Source organism: Cydia pomonella, chromosome 15 (genome assembly GCF_033807575.1).
Source record: "Cydia pomonella isolate Wapato2018A chromosome 15, ilCydPomo1, whole genome shotgun sequence".
NCBI lineage: Eukaryota > Metazoa > Arthropoda > Insecta > Lepidoptera > Tortricidae > Cydia > Cydia pomonella.
Window position 1 is genome coordinate 13,390,806 of NC_084717.1, and position 21,626 is coordinate 13,412,431.

The 21,626-nt window shown below is 35.9% G+C and overlaps 1 protein-coding gene across 1 annotated transcript; it reads left to right on the plus strand.

Moving 5' to 3' along the window:
- The first annotated feature begins 3,530 nt into the window (after window positions 1–3,530).
- Window positions 3,531–16,554, plus strand: LOC133525900 (uncharacterized). Its single transcript, XM_061862314.1, has 3 exons — window positions 3,531–3,777; window positions 3,967–4,007; window positions 13,811–16,554. The coding sequence occupies exons 2-3, from the start codon at window positions 3,990–3,992 to the stop codon at window positions 16,085–16,087; spliced, it is 2,295 nt and encodes a 764-aa protein (XP_061718298.1). The 5' UTR covers window positions 3,531–3,777; window positions 3,967–3,989; the 3' UTR covers window positions 16,088–16,554.
- Window positions 16,555–21,626: the final 5,072 nt, after the last annotated feature.

A 21,626-nucleotide genomic window follows, 5' to 3' on the forward strand; every position in this document is an offset into this window, starting at 1 on the left:
AACGAAATTTATCCCAATTTACCATAAAACCGATTTGAGTTGATTTATTGTTAATGTACAACTCATTTTATGTCAAACATAAATACATCTCACTTATATGTCATACAAAAACGAAGTTCAAATTAAAAATAGGAAAATTATGTACGGCGAGCTTGACGAAGAAAGGTTACTTTTAAAATGAAATTGCTATAGTAGTCGCCATCAGATATATCGGAGCGGGCAAGGTGCTCTCAAATATCTGAACACGCCTCTATTGTCAAGGCGTTAGAGTACGTGTTCAGATATTTTTGAGCACGTCGGCCGCTCTGATATATCTGATGGCGACTGTACCCGGGTGACTTGTAACTCGTTGCCGTGGTGACTTTCCTATTGGCAACTCCTAAAAATCCAGATTTTATGGTGTTCAAATTTACCGAACAAGCATTTATATGGTATAGAGCCCTTTCCACAAGGGTCATTTACTACGCATGTTAATAGAACGTGATATATTTCTGCTTACAAACGGTGCTCCCCTGGATAACTGCACAGAGTAACAACATGGAACAGTTGATGCACCCGTTCTCTATTTTTTTCGCGTTTTTAAGGGACAACGGTAGACAATTTCATGGAATGCTCTTAAGGTGTCCCGTTTTATATTAGAGGTGCCATAAATAGTGGTCTGATCGAATACCGAAGTTCGGCAGAACACGTGTACATTTTTCAACACATTTAGTATGAAAACTAGTATTGGTAGGAACTCAAGTCTTTTGAGTCTAAATTGAAGAACTCGACTTCTATTTACGAGACTCGGAGCTTAAAAAACTCCTGAGTCTTTTAAGTCCCGAGTCGAGTCCTTTATTGAGTCTTTTTTAAGCGTCACTCAAAAGGACTCGATCTCTGAATAGACTCAGTCAACAATTTTATAGGTTTTGCCTAAACTACAGTAAAGGAAATAGGCGTTATTATATGATTTATGTTATGTACATCCATGAATTTTACATAACGACAACGCATTACGAAGTTATTTGTAAAAAAAATTACAAGATCTCCGAAAAGGACTCAAGTCTCTACAAACGACTCGGGACTCTAATAAGTCGAAAAGAATTCGAGTTTCGTCTTAATTATAAGAGTCTGAAAAACTGAGTCGAATCTTAAAGCAGAGGACTCAAAGGATTCGAGTCTTAACCAACACTAATGAAAACTAGTCGCCTGCAAAATACAAAGGAAAAAATTTGCTATGATTTCAGTTTTGCTGCTCATTAGTTGTTTATGTAGTAGTTAGAGTCAGATCTAGTCAATGTTAAAAACAAAATCATTTATTTACAAGCAATAAATGCTCAAAACAATTCTTCATTAATAAATAATTGTAACAACAGCTTAATAATAATACGAGTACATGTTAAATATTAAATATAATGGTTTGCGATACAATATATTTGTGCAAATTTTCTTCATAAGTGGGTGTATTAGCTATTCGATATTCGGCCCAATACTACGCAATATTCTTCCAAATACCGTATATTGGGCGAAGTGTCCGAATAGGCCGAATACCGAATAGTTGCCGAATATTCGTGACATCTCTAGTTTATATTGATGATACTCTCCATGTGACCTATATTTAGTACAATTACTCAGTGGCGACAGATAATTATAAGCTCGTTACTAAACACATTAACATCGTCTGAACAGTCGGTAAAGCAAGCCGACGACGTCTGGCCCAACTTTATGCAAATAAATCGAAAGCCACTGAGTACGTTATAGCCTGTTCGACGAAATATGGTGCGTCGTTATTCTTTAACATCGATAGCTATTATTAAACTCTTTTAAAAATAACTTTACTTATTCGTTGTAATGATTTTTTTTTCACCAAGGTATAAAAATTAGTTGTATCGTGTGCAGAAAATTAAAAAAATATTTTTTTTTCAACAAATAAAGGTTTTTTTGTTCAATTTGGCTAAAACTCATATACTTACAATTTTTGGCTCCTTATCACCTCCGGAATGCGTGGGTAAAATCTGTCGGGTTTAATTGGCCCACAGTGTGTATATATATATATATACCTATATATATATTTACAGATTACAGTTTTCAAAATAGCTCATGAAAGCTCTCAGGAATCGACAAACTGTATTAATAAATTTATCAGTTTAAATAACTCTTTCATCAATCATCATAATGAGTACATGATCTTTCATTGTCCAAACGGTGATAGCCGAGTGGATATGACATTTTGACTTTCAATTCGGGGGTCGCGGGTTCAAATCCTGGCTCGTACTAATGAGTTTTTCGGAATTTTTGTATAGAATGTCATTTGATATTTATCACTAGCTGTTCGGTGAAGGGAAATCATCATGAGGAAACCTTCATACATCTGCGAAGATATTCAAGGGTGTATGTGAAATCCCCAATCCACTCTCTCCTCTCGCGCATGAGAAGCCTGTGCCCAGCAGAGGGAAATATATAGGCTGTTTTTTTTATATGTTCTTTAAACGATTTTAGTAATCGGTCACAGTGATCAAAGAAATCGAGTAACATTCTTGTTTTGAGTTATAAAAACGGTCACGTTCATGACATGTCCATAACTTCAAAAAAATCCCAGTTTTCATAAAAAAAATAACAATACCTACCTTGTTTTTGCCATACCTACTCATATTGTTTTAGTCAAAGTTAAAGACATTTCACTTACATACAACTTACTGAGACCTTTTTAACTGACTAAAGTATGTATGTATGTATGTATGTATATACTTTATTGTACATAGAAATAAAAACACGAAAAACAAAGTTACAGAGTAAATTAAATACAACAAAGGCGAACTTATCCCTGTATGGGATCTCTTCCAGTTAACCTTTGAGGAAATGAGTAAAACAGAAGTAACGGTGAATGAATGACAAACACAAACGTTTTGAATACACATTGATACAAATATACATAGATAGAAAAATAACCATAAAATAATGCATACATATATATATATAATATATATATATATATAAATAAAAATAAATAAATATTCAATATATTATATAGTCTTTGTACTAAGTTAGATAGTTAGTCATATAATAAAAAAAATCTTATTCATATGTAATTTCGCTTTAACAATAATATATTCTGTTAAAATAAGAACCGCACCATTCCGATACTTCTCTGAGATTCCCACGTTAATGGCTGAGCCTAGTGTGGGGATCAATGTACTGCTTCTCATGTAATGCCAAATAAATATATTCTTATTCTTATTTAATGCGCGTAAATATCGTATTCTTATACATATAATGTGAAGTAGTAGCTAAAAGTGAATAAATGAATTTGTTAGAATTAAGTAGGTAATAATTATTGTGAAGATTCAAGACTTAGTAAGTACCTTTAATTCTAATTATATTATGTCCATACACCTAAATTTTAATAAGGTTATTTTGTGTGGAAATTTTAATAAAAAATTGTTTGTATCAAAGGTATTAGTCTAACTTTGTATAAACCTATCCATTTCCTGCGTAAATCTACTGTAGTTTGTACATCACTGAAACACTATTCAACGTTTTAACGACTAATATACGACGTGTAATTCAATTATTTTGCTGTCGTAAAAACATAAAACTGCTAAGAAATTGCCAGTGAAAGTGTGCACCATAATCAGCCGTACATCCTCCGCGGCTCTGCCTGTGTGAGTGCTTCTGGCCGGCGATCGCGGGCGCATCTCGTGAACATTTCCGAGGTATAAAAGAAGCGAACATAGTCTTACGCGGATCCATTGCTTTGCCCACCGGTACACCGGCCTTATACCTGACCCCACAGTGCATGTATGTGAAACGTTTATCATTATCAAAATAATCCAAATCATAATTATCTTTATTGCATTCAGGTTGTTACAAATACAGATGAAACTTACAAAATTAAGGCACAACATGAGACCTTGTGTAGTGACGTGATAGTGTTGTGATTTGTGACGTGATGGATGACAGACTAAACGGTTTGTTTTCTTTTGACAGAAGGCGAGTGACGTCGACGCAGGATGCGGTGGTTTGCGCTGGTAAATACTTTTATTTTGTAAACATTGCAAGCACATGTAACTGGGTTAATGTTGTTATAGTGACCTCTGGCTACTCTGATTTGTTTTGCCTTATTTACTTACCTAAGGAAGAGTGATTTGGGGGCGTAGCCAAGATAATCGTTGCTTGAAAACGCCAATTCAAACTTAAATAATGAATGGAAATAGTCATGTGAATTTTTGTAGCATTAGCATTTGTCATCACAATACATTTTCTTCTATTTGTTTGGCGTTTGTCATCTTGACTAGGCCCCCTGGTCTTGTAGATTATGGTAAAATAACAGATAACCTTATAATAAGCTTTGTCTACTCCTGGCTGTACTTTAACCATTAATTCGTCCAATCATTCAGACATTTATCCTGACCAATATTATTCAACTCAAAAGTATCTCTGTCTGTCTGTTATACCTCTTCACGCTTAAACTGCTGAATCGATTCAGATAAAATTTGGCATGGAGATAGTTTGAGTTCCCGAGAAGGATATATTTAGGATAGTTTTTTTAAATCACGGATCATCATTCTTTGCAGACGTACATAGTTACGGACAGGCTAATTACTATAACATATATTTTGTGTTTTTTTAATGTTCTTATCCGTTATAGACGTTTCGTTTATCATCTTAATTTTTATACATCATTAATTTAATTTTGGTTAATTTAAATTTTGATAACGAATATTTTGAATCAGTCAGGATCGATTTTCTAAAATTTAGTAAGAGGTTGAACCGGTGTAGGTTTGATTATTAACAGATAGTCATGTAAAATACCTATATCGTATAAATATGGCCTATTTTTAAATATATTAATATGGTACTCATAGTTTTCAATTCATACCTATCACAAGTATGTATTTATTACAAAAGGGGTCACAATTGATTATCAATAATATTGTGGACAATATTTGGTCCACGTTCTGCTATTTATGAGCACATTGATACTACACAGTACATAGTGTAAAAATACTGCATGTATCATTGATTAGAATTTTATCAGATTACATAAACTCATACGAAAGATCGATAACCAGCGCAATTAGATCTCGGCAATACAAGGTGTCAAAAGGAATCTTTTAATAAACTTTCTAGTTTTATTTTAATTTAATCAAATTATCTACATCTACATAAAACAGCCATTAGCTTAGCAATATCCTAATCGCATGAAACCAATATACAGTATTTTATTTTAAAGTACCTATAAATAACCGGCCAAGAGCATGTCGGGCCACGCTCAGTGTAGGGTTCCGTAGTTACTCTTCCGTCACAATAAGCTAAACTGGAGCTTAAAGTATAGTAAATTGTTAACCAAGGGATGAAACGGTACCTTTCACCCGAGTTAAACAAATAGGCAAATTTGCATAATCAGTACCTAATTAAAGTAAGTCTTTTTACTATGAAGGGAAAACTTTTTGCGATAACTCAAAAACAGCTAAACTGATCATGTCCGCTATAGTTTTCATTTAATGTCTTTCTTAAGCTCTACTTCCAATGTTGATTTAATGTGTCTAAATGTTATGTTTTTTGTAACGACAAGAACCCTAATTGTATCTATATCAAAATGGCTATAAGCCACTCGTAGATCTCGCGGTTTTCCGACCCCTGATCTGAATACTCAGTTATTTCTGCTTGCTTGGAGTATAGTCAGAAGTTAAGTAAACCATAAAGAAATTAATAGCTTAAAGTGCTAATTCCACACATCAGTTTCCTTACTAAATAAAATAAGAATAAGTTGTATGGGAGATATGGTAAAACGCATTGTTATAGTTCGTGTCATCCACGATGACGCGCAGATTTGTCAAATCTAACCTTTAATAACATGACAATACGAGTCAAGGCACGCGGCGTCGTGAATGACACGATCTGTACTTAGATTAAAACGTGCTTAAAACGACTTACTTATTAAGCTTACATTTTATTACAAACAGGTAAGTTTTCGTCTCAAATTCAGAGCTCATTAAAAAACTCGCTTAAGTTTGTTTTTATCTATGTATAGAGTGAGCACTCTATACCAAACAGAATTTAGTATAGAGACGTATTGTCAAAGTAAATTTTGCAGTCACTAAATTTATTGCCATCTTTCGACACAGGACTAAAACTGATATGTGTTAAATATCAAACGGTGTCCTCGCGTCGGTATCCTCATTGCTGAGGGTCGTGAAGTCCCAGTGGAATCAACTTTCTTCTGACGGTATCACGCCATCTGTTTCGGTTCTTGGCCTCGTGTAGTGCGACGTGCAGTGGTGTCTAGGGTGGAACGGATCTGATCTGCCCATCTTGTTGGACTGCGCCTCTTGGTCGTTTGCCATCAGCCTTGCCAGTAACGATGAGTTGTTCAAGGTTGTGGCCTTCTTTCCGAAAGTGAAAGTGTGGCCGAAAAGCTCAAAAATTCTGCGTAAACAGATGGTTGACAATCTGTATAGGCTCGACAATCAACTTGAGTATAGGCCAGCGGTATATTGCCATCAAGAGTTATATATATCTTTTCTCTATACTTACTTATTTTTATTTGACTTATCACATTCTGTATGGTTTTATTATCAAATGGGCTCGATTACTCTGTAGCAATCTGTAAGCTGCAAGTACCTATAATTACTTGAAACATATTTCCTACCGACTAAACGACGGCATAACCCTAACTACTAAGCAGTAACCAGTTGCACCACTAGTAACATCCAACACAACTATTACTTCACTACAAATGCCATGCGAGATTATGTTTAATGAACTATAAGTTCCTTGTTTTGAAACTATCTCGCACTCAAAGCGCGATTCGTAATGGCCCGCACGGGAGAGTAGTGAATAATAAGGATTGGTATATCTATGTGAATTGACGTTTCTTACCTTAAGATGATATTGGACGAATGCTTTTATTTAATTTAATGCTCGAAAAATATTTTCACATAATTTGATGTATATTTGCTACAGCTATGCTCCTTCGTTAAATTTTACCGTTATTTAATTATTATTTAATAAGTGCTTTCAAATATTTGTACGTGTTTTTTCCTGGAATTATAATAATGAAAAAATAATAAAAGCTAACGAAGGGGCATAGCTATGGTTAATGTAGATCGAATTGCGTAAACATAGTGTCAATATCCAGAGAGAAAAATGACGAATACATTTGTATCGGAAAGCAGTTATTCATTATTTCCTTGATTATAAATCGCATTACATTAGTGTGATCTAGTTCCGTCTATTTTATAACCTCTGTTTAACTGTTTGAGTTCTATATTAGTAGATCTATTACCTCGATTCGGCAGTGTCAATTCTACGCTCTTGTACCAAAAGTCTTGTTACCAAAACAAACTTATATTAACCCTAGTTTTAGTACCAACAACTTAAAATAATAGCCTAGCCGGTTGCCAAGTTTATCTTAGTATTCAAACTCGTGCTTTTATACATAGCCGTCCTTATGGACTTCGGTACACTCAAATGTATTGTAACGCATACGGTTGCAGAGATTGACAGTCTTTAATTTTCATGTCTCTCTTTTGATTATGGTTCACTGTACGATTAATATCTATAGTTAAAAATTCTTATTCTTAGATTGCGAGTCATCGTTATTAGGAGTTTTACATTGAAATGACACTGTCATTGTTAAAGACGGGCTAGATTTGACGTGCATTATACAATAAAGTTTTATAATTTTTCTATCTATGTATATTTGTATCAATGTATATTCAAAACGTGCATTTCATTAATTTCAGTGATTGTACACTTTTGTTTGTGTTTGTCATTCATTCACCGTTCCTTCTGTTTTACTCATTTCCTCAAAGGTTAACTGGAAGAGATCCCATACAGGGATAAGTTCGCCTTTGTTGTATTTAATTTACTCTGTAACTGTGTTTTTTGTGTTTTTATTTCTATATACAATAAAGTATATACATACATACATAATTAACGGTGACATATTTTTTAATAATCAAGCATCTCGTATTGACATGAAGTACGTCAGTAAAACGGCAAAAATAATGTTGATAAATTAAACATTTTTAATTTTGGAATTTATAAAGGCAAAACCAATAAAAAATCTCAAGTTATTTAAAATAGAAATTAATGCAATTAATTTTGTGGTTTATATGGAATTAATCTCTATCTTATATTTTTTTCTTCTTATCTGAGAATCCAAACATCTCTATGCAGTCTTGTTGGACAATTGGACCGTTTAGTTTGCGATAAATAGCTGCCATTTTGATGATATCGCTACAAATAAATTATTTATTAACCAGGTACGCCTCTCTCTGGGGGCCTTGTGAGGCGAAAAGAGGGTACAGAATGCCTTGTATTATAGAATAGGGGGCATAAAAGTATAATTCTTGCACCAAAAGGGGGCATCGACACAAAAGCGTTGGAAGCCTTCTGCTACAGTGTCCGTTTATGACCCCGATATAATCAATAGTCAAATTAGTTAAGGTAAGATTAGATTTACACTTTTAGATTAAGATTATAGACCTTTTAAAAAAACACGTTCGAAGTTGCTATAGGTAACCTTTCAGATTACATTAGTGTGATCTAGTTCGTTAGTTAGTTGTTAGTTAGTTAGTTGATAAATTAAACATTTTTAATTTTGGAATTTATAAAGGCAAAACCAATAAAAAATCTCAAGTTACTTAAAATAGAAATTAATGCAATTAATTTTGTGGTTTATATGGAATTAATCTCTATCTTTTATTTTTTTCTTCTTATCTGAGAATCCAAACATCTCTATGCAGTCTTGTTGGACAATTGGACCGTTTAGTTTGCGATAAATAGCTGCCATTTTGATGATATCGCTACAAATAAATTATTTATTAACCAGGTACGCCTCTCTCTGGGGGCCTTGTGAGGCGAAAAGAGGGTACAGAATGCCTTGTATTATAGATTAGGGGGCATAAAAGTATAATTCTTGCACCAAAAGGGGGCATCGACACAAAAGCGTTGGAAGCCTTCTGCTACAGTGTCCGTTTATGACCCCGATATAATCAATAGTCAAATTAGTTAAGGTAAGATTAGATTTACACTTTTAGATTAAGATTATAGACCTTTTAAAAAAACACGTTCGAAGTTGCTATAGATAACCTTTCAGATTATGTCCGAATGTGCTCATCATAAAATATATACTCGTAAGGAAAGCAAGATTGGGACACGGCGAACACGCACACAATATCTCGTTATTTCCAACAAAACAAAAGACTAACAGCCACACGTTTCCGCAAAATGTCCGTTTCGCAATGCATCTCGCTCATTAATTCGCATTTAGTTTCGCATCGTACTTACTTACCCAATTCTCAAAGCAATTTGTGTCATCAGTGATTTTGATGGTATCCCTTAACCTTGCCTAACTTTTCCTTTACTTGTGACTGGGGCCGTATTAAATTAAGACTCCATTACAATTCTGAAGAATAGGTATAAGAAAACAATGTAGATTGAAGAAAAAGTGTAAGGATCTTTAGATATTTAAATTATATCAAAAAACAACGCGTCCTTAAAATAACATAAAATTAGCTCGAGTCTCTACGAAATCTCTAGTTTCTAAGGTCTGAAAAAAGGTGATATCAGTTTTAAAGATGAGGACTCCTAATATTCCTTACACACACTAGGTGGGATTCAGCCAGGAAGTTTCGCAACCCCGAACGGGTTGGCACCAACGTTTAACTTTCTCTAGATTAATTCTAACCTGCCCAATAAAAGCCGACTCGAATTTATTGAGGAAGTCGCATTGTATTACGCCTGACTTGGCCTTTGTGGGGTAACTCTACACGCAGAATTACAGATTCTAAAAGATGAGGCAATTTGAGTATAATTCGTAACTCGGACGCATTGTATACGTAAGAGCATTTTATAAGATGATATAAAAATAAATCTCCATGACATTAGCACATAACTATACTTTACGTTGAACGCAGATTAATCGAGCGGTTAACATGCTTTTGAATACCATAAAAATAAGATAACATAAAAAACATTCCATAACAGACGTAATGATGCAGAATCTCGATCTTATTTACATGTCGCTAGAAACCCTAATTATAACCGCAAAATAATTATGTAACATTTATGTAACACGTATAGCAATGTTTTAGTGAAGTAGTTTATCACGAGATCCTGAGGTCGTGGAAAGCGAGGGTCGCGACTCGCGCTGAGAAAATGGCGATTGCGTAACAGCTGGGACGCTATTCAAGTCGGTTGCTGAGCGCTGGCGAATGGAACGCTCATGTGAATCACCATAAATACGCTTTCCGATCACGTATAAATTTATGGATAACGGGGCCACAGTTACAATGGTTGACTTGAGCGTTCGACTATTTAGCATTTGATGAGGAATTGTCGGGTTGCCTGGAGATAATCGCATGCGCATCGCGAGAACGTCGATTATGTTAGTTTATGAGCTCTTAAAACAGATGTATTGCAAAAATGATTGTTATTCATTAGGTGATGGAAACTATAACCGTGACATATTTATTTATTGAGGAGATAACACAGAAAACATACATGGCATGAACAAAAAAGACTTAAATAGCATAAATGTCCTTAAATACAGATGCTTCCATATACGTATCTCACGAAGAACATATACCTAATACCACTTAATACTTAAGACTAACATGCGGTTTACAACATTACAAGTGTTTAGAGAGATTAAGTGTATATACGTATGCACATAAACTAATTACTTAGACTTTGTATATATGTAACTAAATAGGAAGGAAAAAGTTACCTAGGTATATATGATCTTATTTCTATATCTTATTTCTAGGTATATATGATCTTAGATCTATAAATTTGTGACTGCCGACTTGAACTGGGCGCGGGATTTTGAGAATAGATCGATCTCGAGAAGAGACTTATTGTAGTGGTCGCACATTCTGTATACAGGTGCACGTTTTTCGGCGTTAGTCTTTGTCTTCGGTAGACTGAAGAGGTGTGTAGACCGCGTTAGTTTGAGAGGAGCTCGAAAGTATATTTTGTATAGGAGACTTGGACAGTCTAAGTCACCTGCACATACGTCACGTAGCATGACTGCGTCGGCGACGCAACGGCGGTCCCGCAATCTTAGCATGTTGTATTTATTTAAGAGCTCATCATAGGAGCACCGTGGATTCTTCAATCGAATATTAAGGCGTCGTAAGATTTTTTTTTGTATCAATATATTTAGGTATGAGTGTATGCGAATTAACCTGTTTATTTTGCACGTTCTGTAGTCAGTTATTATGATTTGCAGTATCGTAACGTTACGACTTACGATACCTAATACGTATTCGGTATCGTTATATTTGTATTAATTATGAATTTCGTATTAACATTCAATTTTCATGGCAAAGTACAGTTTGCCGAAAAACAAATACAAACAAATACGTGTAGTATTTTGAACATTTATTTTTTATAACCAACTGGGGAAGTAGTAAAAACCGCAGCCAAATAACACTTGACCCTACTCATAGTGTTGTGTTCCTGCTGGTGAGTAAGGTTGCCAGAGCTCAACGAGGGGGGTGGGGTTAGGGTCGGCAACGCGCATGTAACTCCTCTGGAGTTGCAGGTGTACATAGGCTACGGAGACTGCTTACCATCAGGCAGGCCGTATGCTGGTTTGCCACCGAAGTAGTATAAAAAAAAAAAGAAATACGCTAAAAATATTTTAAGGTTTGAATCGATTAGGCATTTTATAAAATCCGTGGATTTTGCTGTCAACATATCTATTTAAAAACTAAGGGCCTTTTCACATTAACTGAGGTTATGTGACCTTCCCATATGATCACCTGGTCAAAATTCAGTTCATTGTCTTATTTTTTGTCCCCAAAAAAAAATGACGGAGTAGAGTTTTTTGTATGAGATAAAATTTTGTTTTTCATTTTCTTAATGTAAAATGTATTCTACAGCTAAAAAGACATAGCAATTATTTGTCTTTTGCAATTTAGTTGATAAAATACAGAAAAACAAGCGTGACAGAGTGGTCAGAAACAAGACGACCAAAATAATTATGACCCGCCTGCAATTTTTAATGACTCTTTGCTTTTAGACTGTTGGTTTATAATTTGTATAGTGTTATAACAAGAGTTTCTTTTTAACACATTATTATATTTAAAATAAACTTGCTGTTTTGGTGTAATTTTAATATTGACATTTTTTTTGCAAAGAGTGAACTATGTTTATTGAGGCTGCAAGGCTTTGAAGCAAGGATCTCCCAACAATGTTATTATAGTCTAAGCAATTATACTAAAGTTCGTGTCAATGAATTTTTAAATTAAGGTTACAGAAAATTTCCTTCTGATTAGGTTAATTTATCGACGAAGATTTTTTTATTGTGACGACCGGTCTGGCCTCGTGGGTAGTGACCCTGCCTATGAAGCCGATGGTCCCGGGTTCAAATCCTGGTAAGGGCATTTATTCGTGTGATGAGCATGGATATTTTTTGTTTCTGAGTCATGGGTGTTTTCCATGTATTTAAGTATTTATAAATATTTATATATTATACTAACTAGTCTAGTCTAGTTGGTAAGTTGGTCCAGCTTTAGTCTATGGTTGCCTAGATTAACGACTAAAATTAATTTATTGACAAGTTAATAAAAAAAATTATATAAGTAATACAATTAACTAAACTAAAACTACTATATAAAACTAAAAATCTAAATCTAAAATGGGCCCCCGTGGCAAGGTACCGAGGATGCTGGCAGCATTTCCTCGCTGTATCGCTATGCTCAAGCGTTGGGCGAGGAAGCTGCCAGCTCTCTTATCCCCGGTCCCATCCACCAGCCGTTTCGCCAATTGCCGGTATAGGCCCTGCGCTGCGGGGCCCCACGGACCAAGAGTCTCGACTCCAAATGCAACAAAGTTGTAGTTGGTGTCGAGACTCCCATATTTGCGCTTTTTGAGGGCCTCTGCCGCTTCCGCCGCCGCGCCGGCTTTGTGTGTAGTACCGTGGAGGTGGGAAGGTGCCAGCGTGTCAACACAAGTTGCGTCCCACACGAGCACACGTCCCATCCTCCACGGAATATATATCGTTGTCTAAGTACCCTCAACACAAGCCTTATTGAGCTTACTGTGGGACTTAGTCAATTTGTGTAATAATGTCCTATAATATTTATTTATTTATTTATTTTTATTTGAATTGCACTTGTTTCACGCGTGTTTCATACGTCGATGATGACACTTTTTATTATATTGACAGCCCTTTCTTATTTGGCCCTATTATTTTCTTATTTGGCACTTGTGATATATTTAGAATATAAACCCCTTATAGGTATAATTAGAAACATAAAAATAAACTAAACATTATTTTTATGTAGGTATTTTTTTTTTCACCCTTACTACCCAGTAAGGGTAGCAAAAAAAAGGCACCCGCCCTAAAAATAGAACGGTGATACCGATGTTTTGATGGAAGTGTCATTGCATTGGTCTCACTTATCTTACTAAACTTTTGCAACAAAAAGATTACAATATTAACTGAAGGGATTTAAACGGAAGCGACATTACGATATTACCCGCACTGTAGCGACTTTCTGTATTTGGCCAGGGTATTTTATTTTCGCATTTACGTAACAACCGCAATAAATATGATAAGACAGGTATTTATTAGTTAGCTTGCATCATAACTGAGTCATACTATACATACTTATATTTACCTAGTAAAAGAAAATGATGAGATGCAACATGATATATATTAGCGTGATCGAAAATAATTTGTTATCTAGCCGTAATAAATTAGTGTAATTTATTATTCACTATACTCATTATCATAACGTGAGATATTCTATTAAAATCGCATTAAGCACTAGAAAAAGTATGTTTAAAGATTATCTTTGCATTATTTCAGATTCTGGTGCTCGCTACGTTATCAACAGCGAGCCCGGCCCCCGAACCCAAGAAGTACAAACCCGAAGTTAAGGAATCTAAAACAAATTCAAGTCTTACTAATGAAGAAAGGAAATTCTTGAGGGAGGTAGAAGCAAAGTTTGGAATCAAATCCGATGTGCCTGTAGACGAAGAGAAAAATAAGTCTGACAAAGAAACAACGAAACTGCCACCCAAAGGAGACTTACCTAAATTTCCGTTCCCTGCAGTTATTGCTATTGAAATAGTAAACGATACGGACTCGAAGGGAAAAGGAAAAAGGACCATCGATGCTAATTTGGGATATGGGTACAGAACCAACACTGGTTATAGTTACTCCTATTTTGGAAAGCCACAAGAAAAAGGAAAATTCGTATTATACCCATATTCACAAGAAGATATTCCTCCAGCGCATCCTAGTGGCCAGGAGAACGAATATACAAAAGGAGGTTATACAACAGCTTCACCGAATGTAGAGATCCAGCCGTCACAGGCTTATGAACTCGTGCCAGTTAAAGAAGAACAAACGAACTCTTATGAATACAAAAAACCCTCGACTGAGTTAAAATCTAACTATGAGAACGTGAAGGGATTAGAATCTCCTCCACCGCCGCCCTATAAACCATCGCAGTCAGCACCCTCGACTTTATACACAACATACAATGGAGATCATTTTTCCGGATTGAGTGGTCAATTTCCTTCCGTTATGCCTAACTTCTTCGTAGATTCATCTCAACTCCTTAAAAGCCCTCAGTACCAGAGTGCTGGCTTAACTTCAGATTATATTCGATCACATGGACCTCAACTAGAACAAAAAGTAGTTCCTGTGCTAGTTTTGAGAATCCCAAGCTCGTATCTTAAGAATCCATCCGCTGAACTGTATGCTAACTTACCACAAAACTATCCGATATCGCAGTATTTGAACAATGTTAATTTGCAAGAGTTAGTCAATCAGTATTTTGCTAAGATTGGATATTCAATGGCACCTCAAATTATGTCTTATAACCATTCACCTTTATCAGCGCCTGTCTCTGCACCAGCGATCGCTGCGCCAATTTCGTCTCCAGCGTCTCAATACGAACCCCAGCACTATGCGAACCCGTATGTCCGACCAGCTTATACGCAAGCAGATTACTCCGGAGTCCAATATTCCGCAGTTCAGCCTGTCATGGCTAAATATCCTTCAAAGTATTCCTTTCCTCAGTATTATATGGCGCCAGCTCAAGCGGTTTACCATCAGCAGCCTGTGCAAAACCAGCAGTATGAGTACCAATACCAGTACGTTCCATCCCAACCCGAATCATATCAACAATATTACGTTGATAATGTTGATCCTGAATATCAGCAAATTTCAAGTCAAACTCATGGTCAAGCGGCAGCAGCAGTAGATCAAGAATCTACCGTTCAACATGCTCCTGCTCATGTACAGTACGAAGAATTGCAGGCGCCTACCCAACAGCAAGCACATGAAGTCCCCCAGACTCCTCATTACAGACAACAGCTGCAGTCACAGCAATATGAAACGGAAGCGGAGTATGAGTTGCCTAAAGAAAATCCTAAAGATGATGCTCCTACAAAAGTATCCGTAAGTTCCTACAGTACGCCTAAACCGCGATATGGAGCTTCTCAAGAACAGCAGCAATATTATTCTTCTAAAGAACCCGTTCAAAAGGAAACTATTGCAATTTATCCGTCATCTCCCAAAAGTCAAACGATACAAAGATACCAATTCGATCCTCAATCAGGTCATTCACAAAACTACTATTATCAAAAACAAGTTGGCGATGATTCTGCCAGCAAAACTATCGTCATCTCGGAGAATTATCCCAGCCAAGCACACACAATTGCTACCGTTCTACCCTTCCACAAAACGACGCCAAAACCAAGCAAATCAATGCAATCAGTGAACTACGTTACTCCTGAGCCATTTTCTTCAAAATACCAGTCAAGATATAACATAATGGTTCCAAAAACAATCCTTGGAGGTGCAACTGCATCCAATGAGAAAGTATCCTACGTCAACTCTCACTCGTTACCCGCGCACTACATTCAAAGTGGGTCACCATTAAACCTTGAAGAGGAGTACACAACCGGGCTCCGTCACGTACCTGCTAGGAGTTCACAAAAGGCTCCCTCCTTCCCAAGAAACTATCACAGTCAACCGAAGCGGATGGTAAAACAAGAGGATAAACCAGAGAGCTCACCGTCATCATCTCCGAGGAAACGAAATGACAAAAACGACAAAAGGAAATCATCGTAGAGTAGCAAGTCTCATGTCTATTTAAAATTTATAAATACTCCTGTAAATATAGCGTTAAACATAATATGTTTTTAACAGTTAGGTTGAGAATAGGTAGATACTAAAAAAATTAAACAATTATTTTTAAGGGATTGAAAAATGTGATACAGCAATTAGTAGATGGCATGCCTAATAACCATATTTGCATGGGTAGTCATCCAAAATCTGTTGCTGAGAAGTTAACTGCATCACACTAGTACGAGTATATGAAAGTGAAGTGAATAAATATTTGGTTATAATGTAGGATTCCGGGAGCGGCAAAGCCCAGCAATATTTACAAGCAAACTGGATAAGAGAAATGCAATTTGAGAAAATTGTTGGGTTTTCATCAGTGTTATTTATTTTATTACTACCAGACAAAATTGTAATGGCTGTTTCATAGTGCAATATATTGAAATAAGAGTTCAATAAAATATTCCAATTAATAATGTGCCTTATTGTTCTCTAATCGTCTAGACGTGTACGTAACGTCTAGAGAAGTATGTATATAATGTATATATGAATATACATAGAAAACATTCATAACTCTAGAACAAGTGTTTGTGATAGACACACAAATAAACGCCTTTACCAGGATTCGAACACGGGACCTTCGGCTTCGTAGGCAGGTCACTGTCCCTAGATCCACCCTGATCTAAATACATGTTTGTTCCTAACATACGGGCCGATTCGAAGAATGATTAAGACACGATTAAGAATTTGGAAAGATCTTTAAACGATCGATAACTAAACGACATGTCAAAATTGACGTTTATTTCGATTCTGCTGTAATCCCAATAAGATCTATCTACGATATTTCTAACGTCAAAGTGACATTGGTTACCCGAATCAAGCTGCTTCTGTCAATCATACGACATACAAACGATATTTGAATGAGGACTTATCTAAACCAGAACTTATCGTTACCGTATGTCATTCTTCGAATCGGGCCGATAGTTACAGTAACATCTGTATTAAAATTTGCGCGATTATCTTTATTAAAGATTAAAGTTTAATACCCCTTATTATTTCACAGCGAAAACTAACAAGGCGGACGGTTCCCAAAAAGTTGGAAAATGTTTCGGAAATTTTAGGAAAAAATCATAAGAAATAAAGAAAGTTCCCAATTGGAAAATAGCGTTCCGTGCCCCATACTAACTTTGAAATTATCAATCAAGGTACATACTTCCCAAATACAATACAGACAGAGTACCTAGTTTTGACACCGAGTTGGAAGGGCAGATCACGATCATATCTACGAAAAATCAATCTTTAGTCAAAACTATGTACTATTTTGGACTAGGATGCAATCGACAAAACGTTAGAAGATTTTACTAGAAGTTAGAAGGTTTAACTAAGGGGTGTACGAAAATAAAACTGTAAACTTCAAATGAAAAAAGCTGATGCGATTGAGCACAAACTAAGGTAAGGTAGGTTTAGAATAACTACAATAAAAAGCGACTTTTAATTTAGATAGTTGTAATTTTTTTTTTTATTGTTTTTTTTGTAGAAGTGATAGGTAGGCAGCTTATTCCGAGCGCATTCAGTGGGTGGCTGCTTTTTACGGACCCGTTTTTTATATTTGGCTGCATCAGCCGGTCACCTGCTGGAATTGTTAATGTTTTTTGACTGTTTTATACTTTTCTTTTAATACACTTATGATTTGAGCCCACTAATAGTTGAGAGAACGGCACTATAGAAGAATAGAATAGAATAGAAAAACGTTTATTGCAAAACCATCTACAAACAGCACCACATTAGAAAACAAAAAAGTAAGAAAGAAGATCTAATACACTAAACAGTTATAACTACTTGTAACTTATACTAACATGCAATAGTTACAGTGATGATTCTGTAATAGAGGCTACAATTGGACACCACTCAGCATATGCTCTAACATATATATGCTACAGCGCTGGTCTTCCGTGGAGCCCAGGGCAAGAAGATAGCTCGGAACAGTAAAGGCAGTGTCAGACAGTGATTTAGCAAGTATTAATATTTAACACAAGTTAGAAACTACTGCACGGAAAAATTTCAAAGCGGAAGTGAGTGGGTTGGGAATATCTAAAAATATAAACAGGTAAAGTCAGACATGTATTTAGTTTAATATATAGTAGAGCATATATACATAAAAAGGCAACTCGTTAAAAATAGATAAATAATTCAATTTATAACATAAAATAATCATAATCTAACTAAGGTGCATGGAACGCGAAGAACACGGCAGTTGGAAGCTGAAAAGATATTGTTTAAATTTAAGTTTAAAAGTGAGTAATGTTTTAGAGTTACGTATTGGAGGGGGTATGTTGTTCCAGCATTTCGTAGCAGAGTAGCGAAAACTGCCACGAAATGCTGCTGAACTGCCGTGTCTCGGACAGAGAAGTCGAATGCCATCTCTCATTGGACGAGAGGAGAACGACAACTTGTTAAAAAGGTATTGGGGTTGTTGAAAATTTACCACACCGAAAAGTAAGGTCGCAAAGTGCAATGATCGACGTGCTTCCATTTTCAACATCTTACCACTGTTAAGATAAGGGGTGACATGAGCACGTGGAGGGATGGGAAAACAGAAACGAGCACAAGCATTCTGGATGCGTTGTAGGAGCGCCTTTGAACGAGCCAGCAAGCAACCGTTAATCACAGTATCGACATAGTTGAGTTTGGATAATATTAAGGTGTCGCATAATTTTATTCTAAGGTCGACACTGAGATATTGACGAACCTGGTATAGTACTCTCAATCTATAGTAGCAGTTTTTAGCGACATCGAGTACATGTTGTTCAAAACGCAAGCGCTCGTCTAAGATTAGGCCAAGGTTACGGGCCGCCGAGACTCGTTCGAGGCGATCCCTTCCGAGCACAACATTGATATCAAAGCTGGCGAGTTTGTCAACTTGGCCTTTAGTGCCGAGCACTAGAAACTTTGACTTGTTGGGGTTAAGGACTAAGTCACATTGTTCAGACCAAACATCGATACGATCAAGATCCTGATTCAATAGCTCCAAGGCAGTTTGTATCTCCCGAGGGTGGAACTATAGGACGTTTCGAGCTCTTTCTCTATTCTATGTCAACTACCAAATGCGATTTTTGTACGAAGGAAATTGTATGATTTTTGGACTTAGGCCTAGAATTAAGTAACACAAACTTTCTGTAACTTTAGTTACCCTAACCTTCGTACGAAGAACTGAACTGACTTTCATCGTAGTTCGTTCCACTTTAGCCGTATATGTACCCCAGTTTTACGATAATTATGACAGGTATGCTTCGTTTTCGCAAATTCTATTAGCAATCTTTGTGATGGGCTCAGGGTCACTTGCCCCTAGAGATCTGCCGCTTCGGGGCCTCTGTTCAAGAAACAGCATACTAAATTAGTCGTTTATTATGAAATGCACGAAAGTAATAGAGGTAATTTTGTGTTTCGAAATCAGTCATGTAGGAAATTTGCAAATTTTCATGCTATTTGGAAAATACCAATTTTCAGTGATCACTTCTATTTACCGGTGTAAAGTCGAACAGCGTAAATCCAAAATTATTTATATTGGACTCAAAATTATTTTATTAAGACTTTTTATCGCGGTAAGAATGCCATAGTCATCTTGCCTAAAAACAAAATTACAGCCGCTTGAAATTTACAGTTTTTTTCGGTACAGGCGTTAGTGGATAGTTTTCCCGTCGGAGATTCAAAAAATATTGATACAAAGTCAAATGATGCTTAGATTAATGGACAGATGGCGCGACTTAATGCCGGCATGCGAACTGTTTGAGTAAGAATTTCTTGTGGGAAGTTCGCACCTTGTGAAACAGATGGCAGCACATGTCGAATAGTAGTTACAAACAGTGGAAAATAGAGGGTCGCCAAAATTTTGTCTTATTAAAAAAGTTGCGTAATAAAAAAGGTATAAAGCAAAATTATTTTACATCACCCAATTTAGCTATAACATATTTTAAAGCGGCAAACAGCACGCAATTACCATAAAATGTGCATGCATTCGATTGTCATGACAATCATAAAGATTAAATTAGTGGTCAAGTACCGTTAGCATGTCTCTGTCTATTTATCTCAAATGTAGAGTGATTACTTGCACAATTAGTATGAAGATATGCGTTCATTGCTAATGCATGCGTTTTCTTACACATGCGATTAGCAAAAAAATATGGCAAAAGTACTTACTATTTCAATAATTAGTTCCATTCTTCCGCCCGCCAGCGAGAGGTAAATTTTCCATATCTGAAACGTCCAAACCTTAGGGATAGACATCGATTGCGAGCGTTGATATTTGGCGATCCGTAAATGCGGTTTCTAAACGGGAACGGGAGATAGATAGTGCTTGGGTTCGAATCCCGAAATTTCCGACACATAATATATATTGTGGCAGTTTTCTGAGTTACTTGGTTACCCCGAGCTCCATGTATTTTTCGAGAAACTCTAAAAACTTCAGTATGTAAGGATTATTGAATGGTTATTATGTCAAATCGTCAACGGGGAGGTAATCAACCCAAATAAGTGACTACCTAAGAACTTTAGGCTACACAATCCCTAAAATTATCCGAACAACATTTAGTTTTTTCGACTTTGTGTCGAATCATTAGACATATTACATTATACCTATCTAAAGTAGGTCATAAACGACTATCATTACTACATATAATACATATATATGACACTAATTACGGATCAATATAATACCTAAATTGTAAAAATATACAAAAAATTCAAATCAAGTCAAATCTCCTTTCAATCAGGATTGTCTTTAAATCAGGGATCGGAAACCGATATTTTTTTTATGGGAACAAAAACGGTATTTCTTCGTTCTTTGTTAATTAATAATTTCTAATTGTGCAATCTAATAATACGAAGTAGTTATTTAAATAAAAACACAACTGAGTCCTACATTTGGAGTATAAAATAAACCGAAATATATGTTTATTTCAAAGTTTTTGCAAAAAACCGGTTCCAATCCCTGCTTTAAATTATTATCATATTTAGAATAGGTACTTAAATGAGAAATTAACACTGCAATGCGTAATGGATATATACATAGGTACCTAAGTACTTAAACACATGTCGCATACGGTTGACTTATTTCAGGAACATAATTAGTGACTTAGCCATGTCTATCGACTCCTGTCCGATCGGTGATTGCGTAATTGACCAAAGCGTGTCATTTCCTGTTGTTTCCCTCTAAGCTTTGTAAACACACGGGTGAGCATTACGTCTTACGACAAGTCTGTCAACTAGTCAGCAGGAGGAAGTCCATTGAACTCCATTGGTCACTATGGCTAACCTTAAAAGTCTTAAAAGCATTAGAGTGCGAGGGAACTTATGAACATATCACATACATTTTTGGTAATAATTTCGGGATTTTAGAGAACAAAGGACCATAATGGATACAATATACTTAAAGTAAACTTTATACGTAATTTACTTCGTAGGTGCAGAAGTTGAACCATCTAACAAACCCAATGTTTGACACTAGACATGCGCGAAACAGTGCTTCAAAAAGTAATGCTATATCACATCA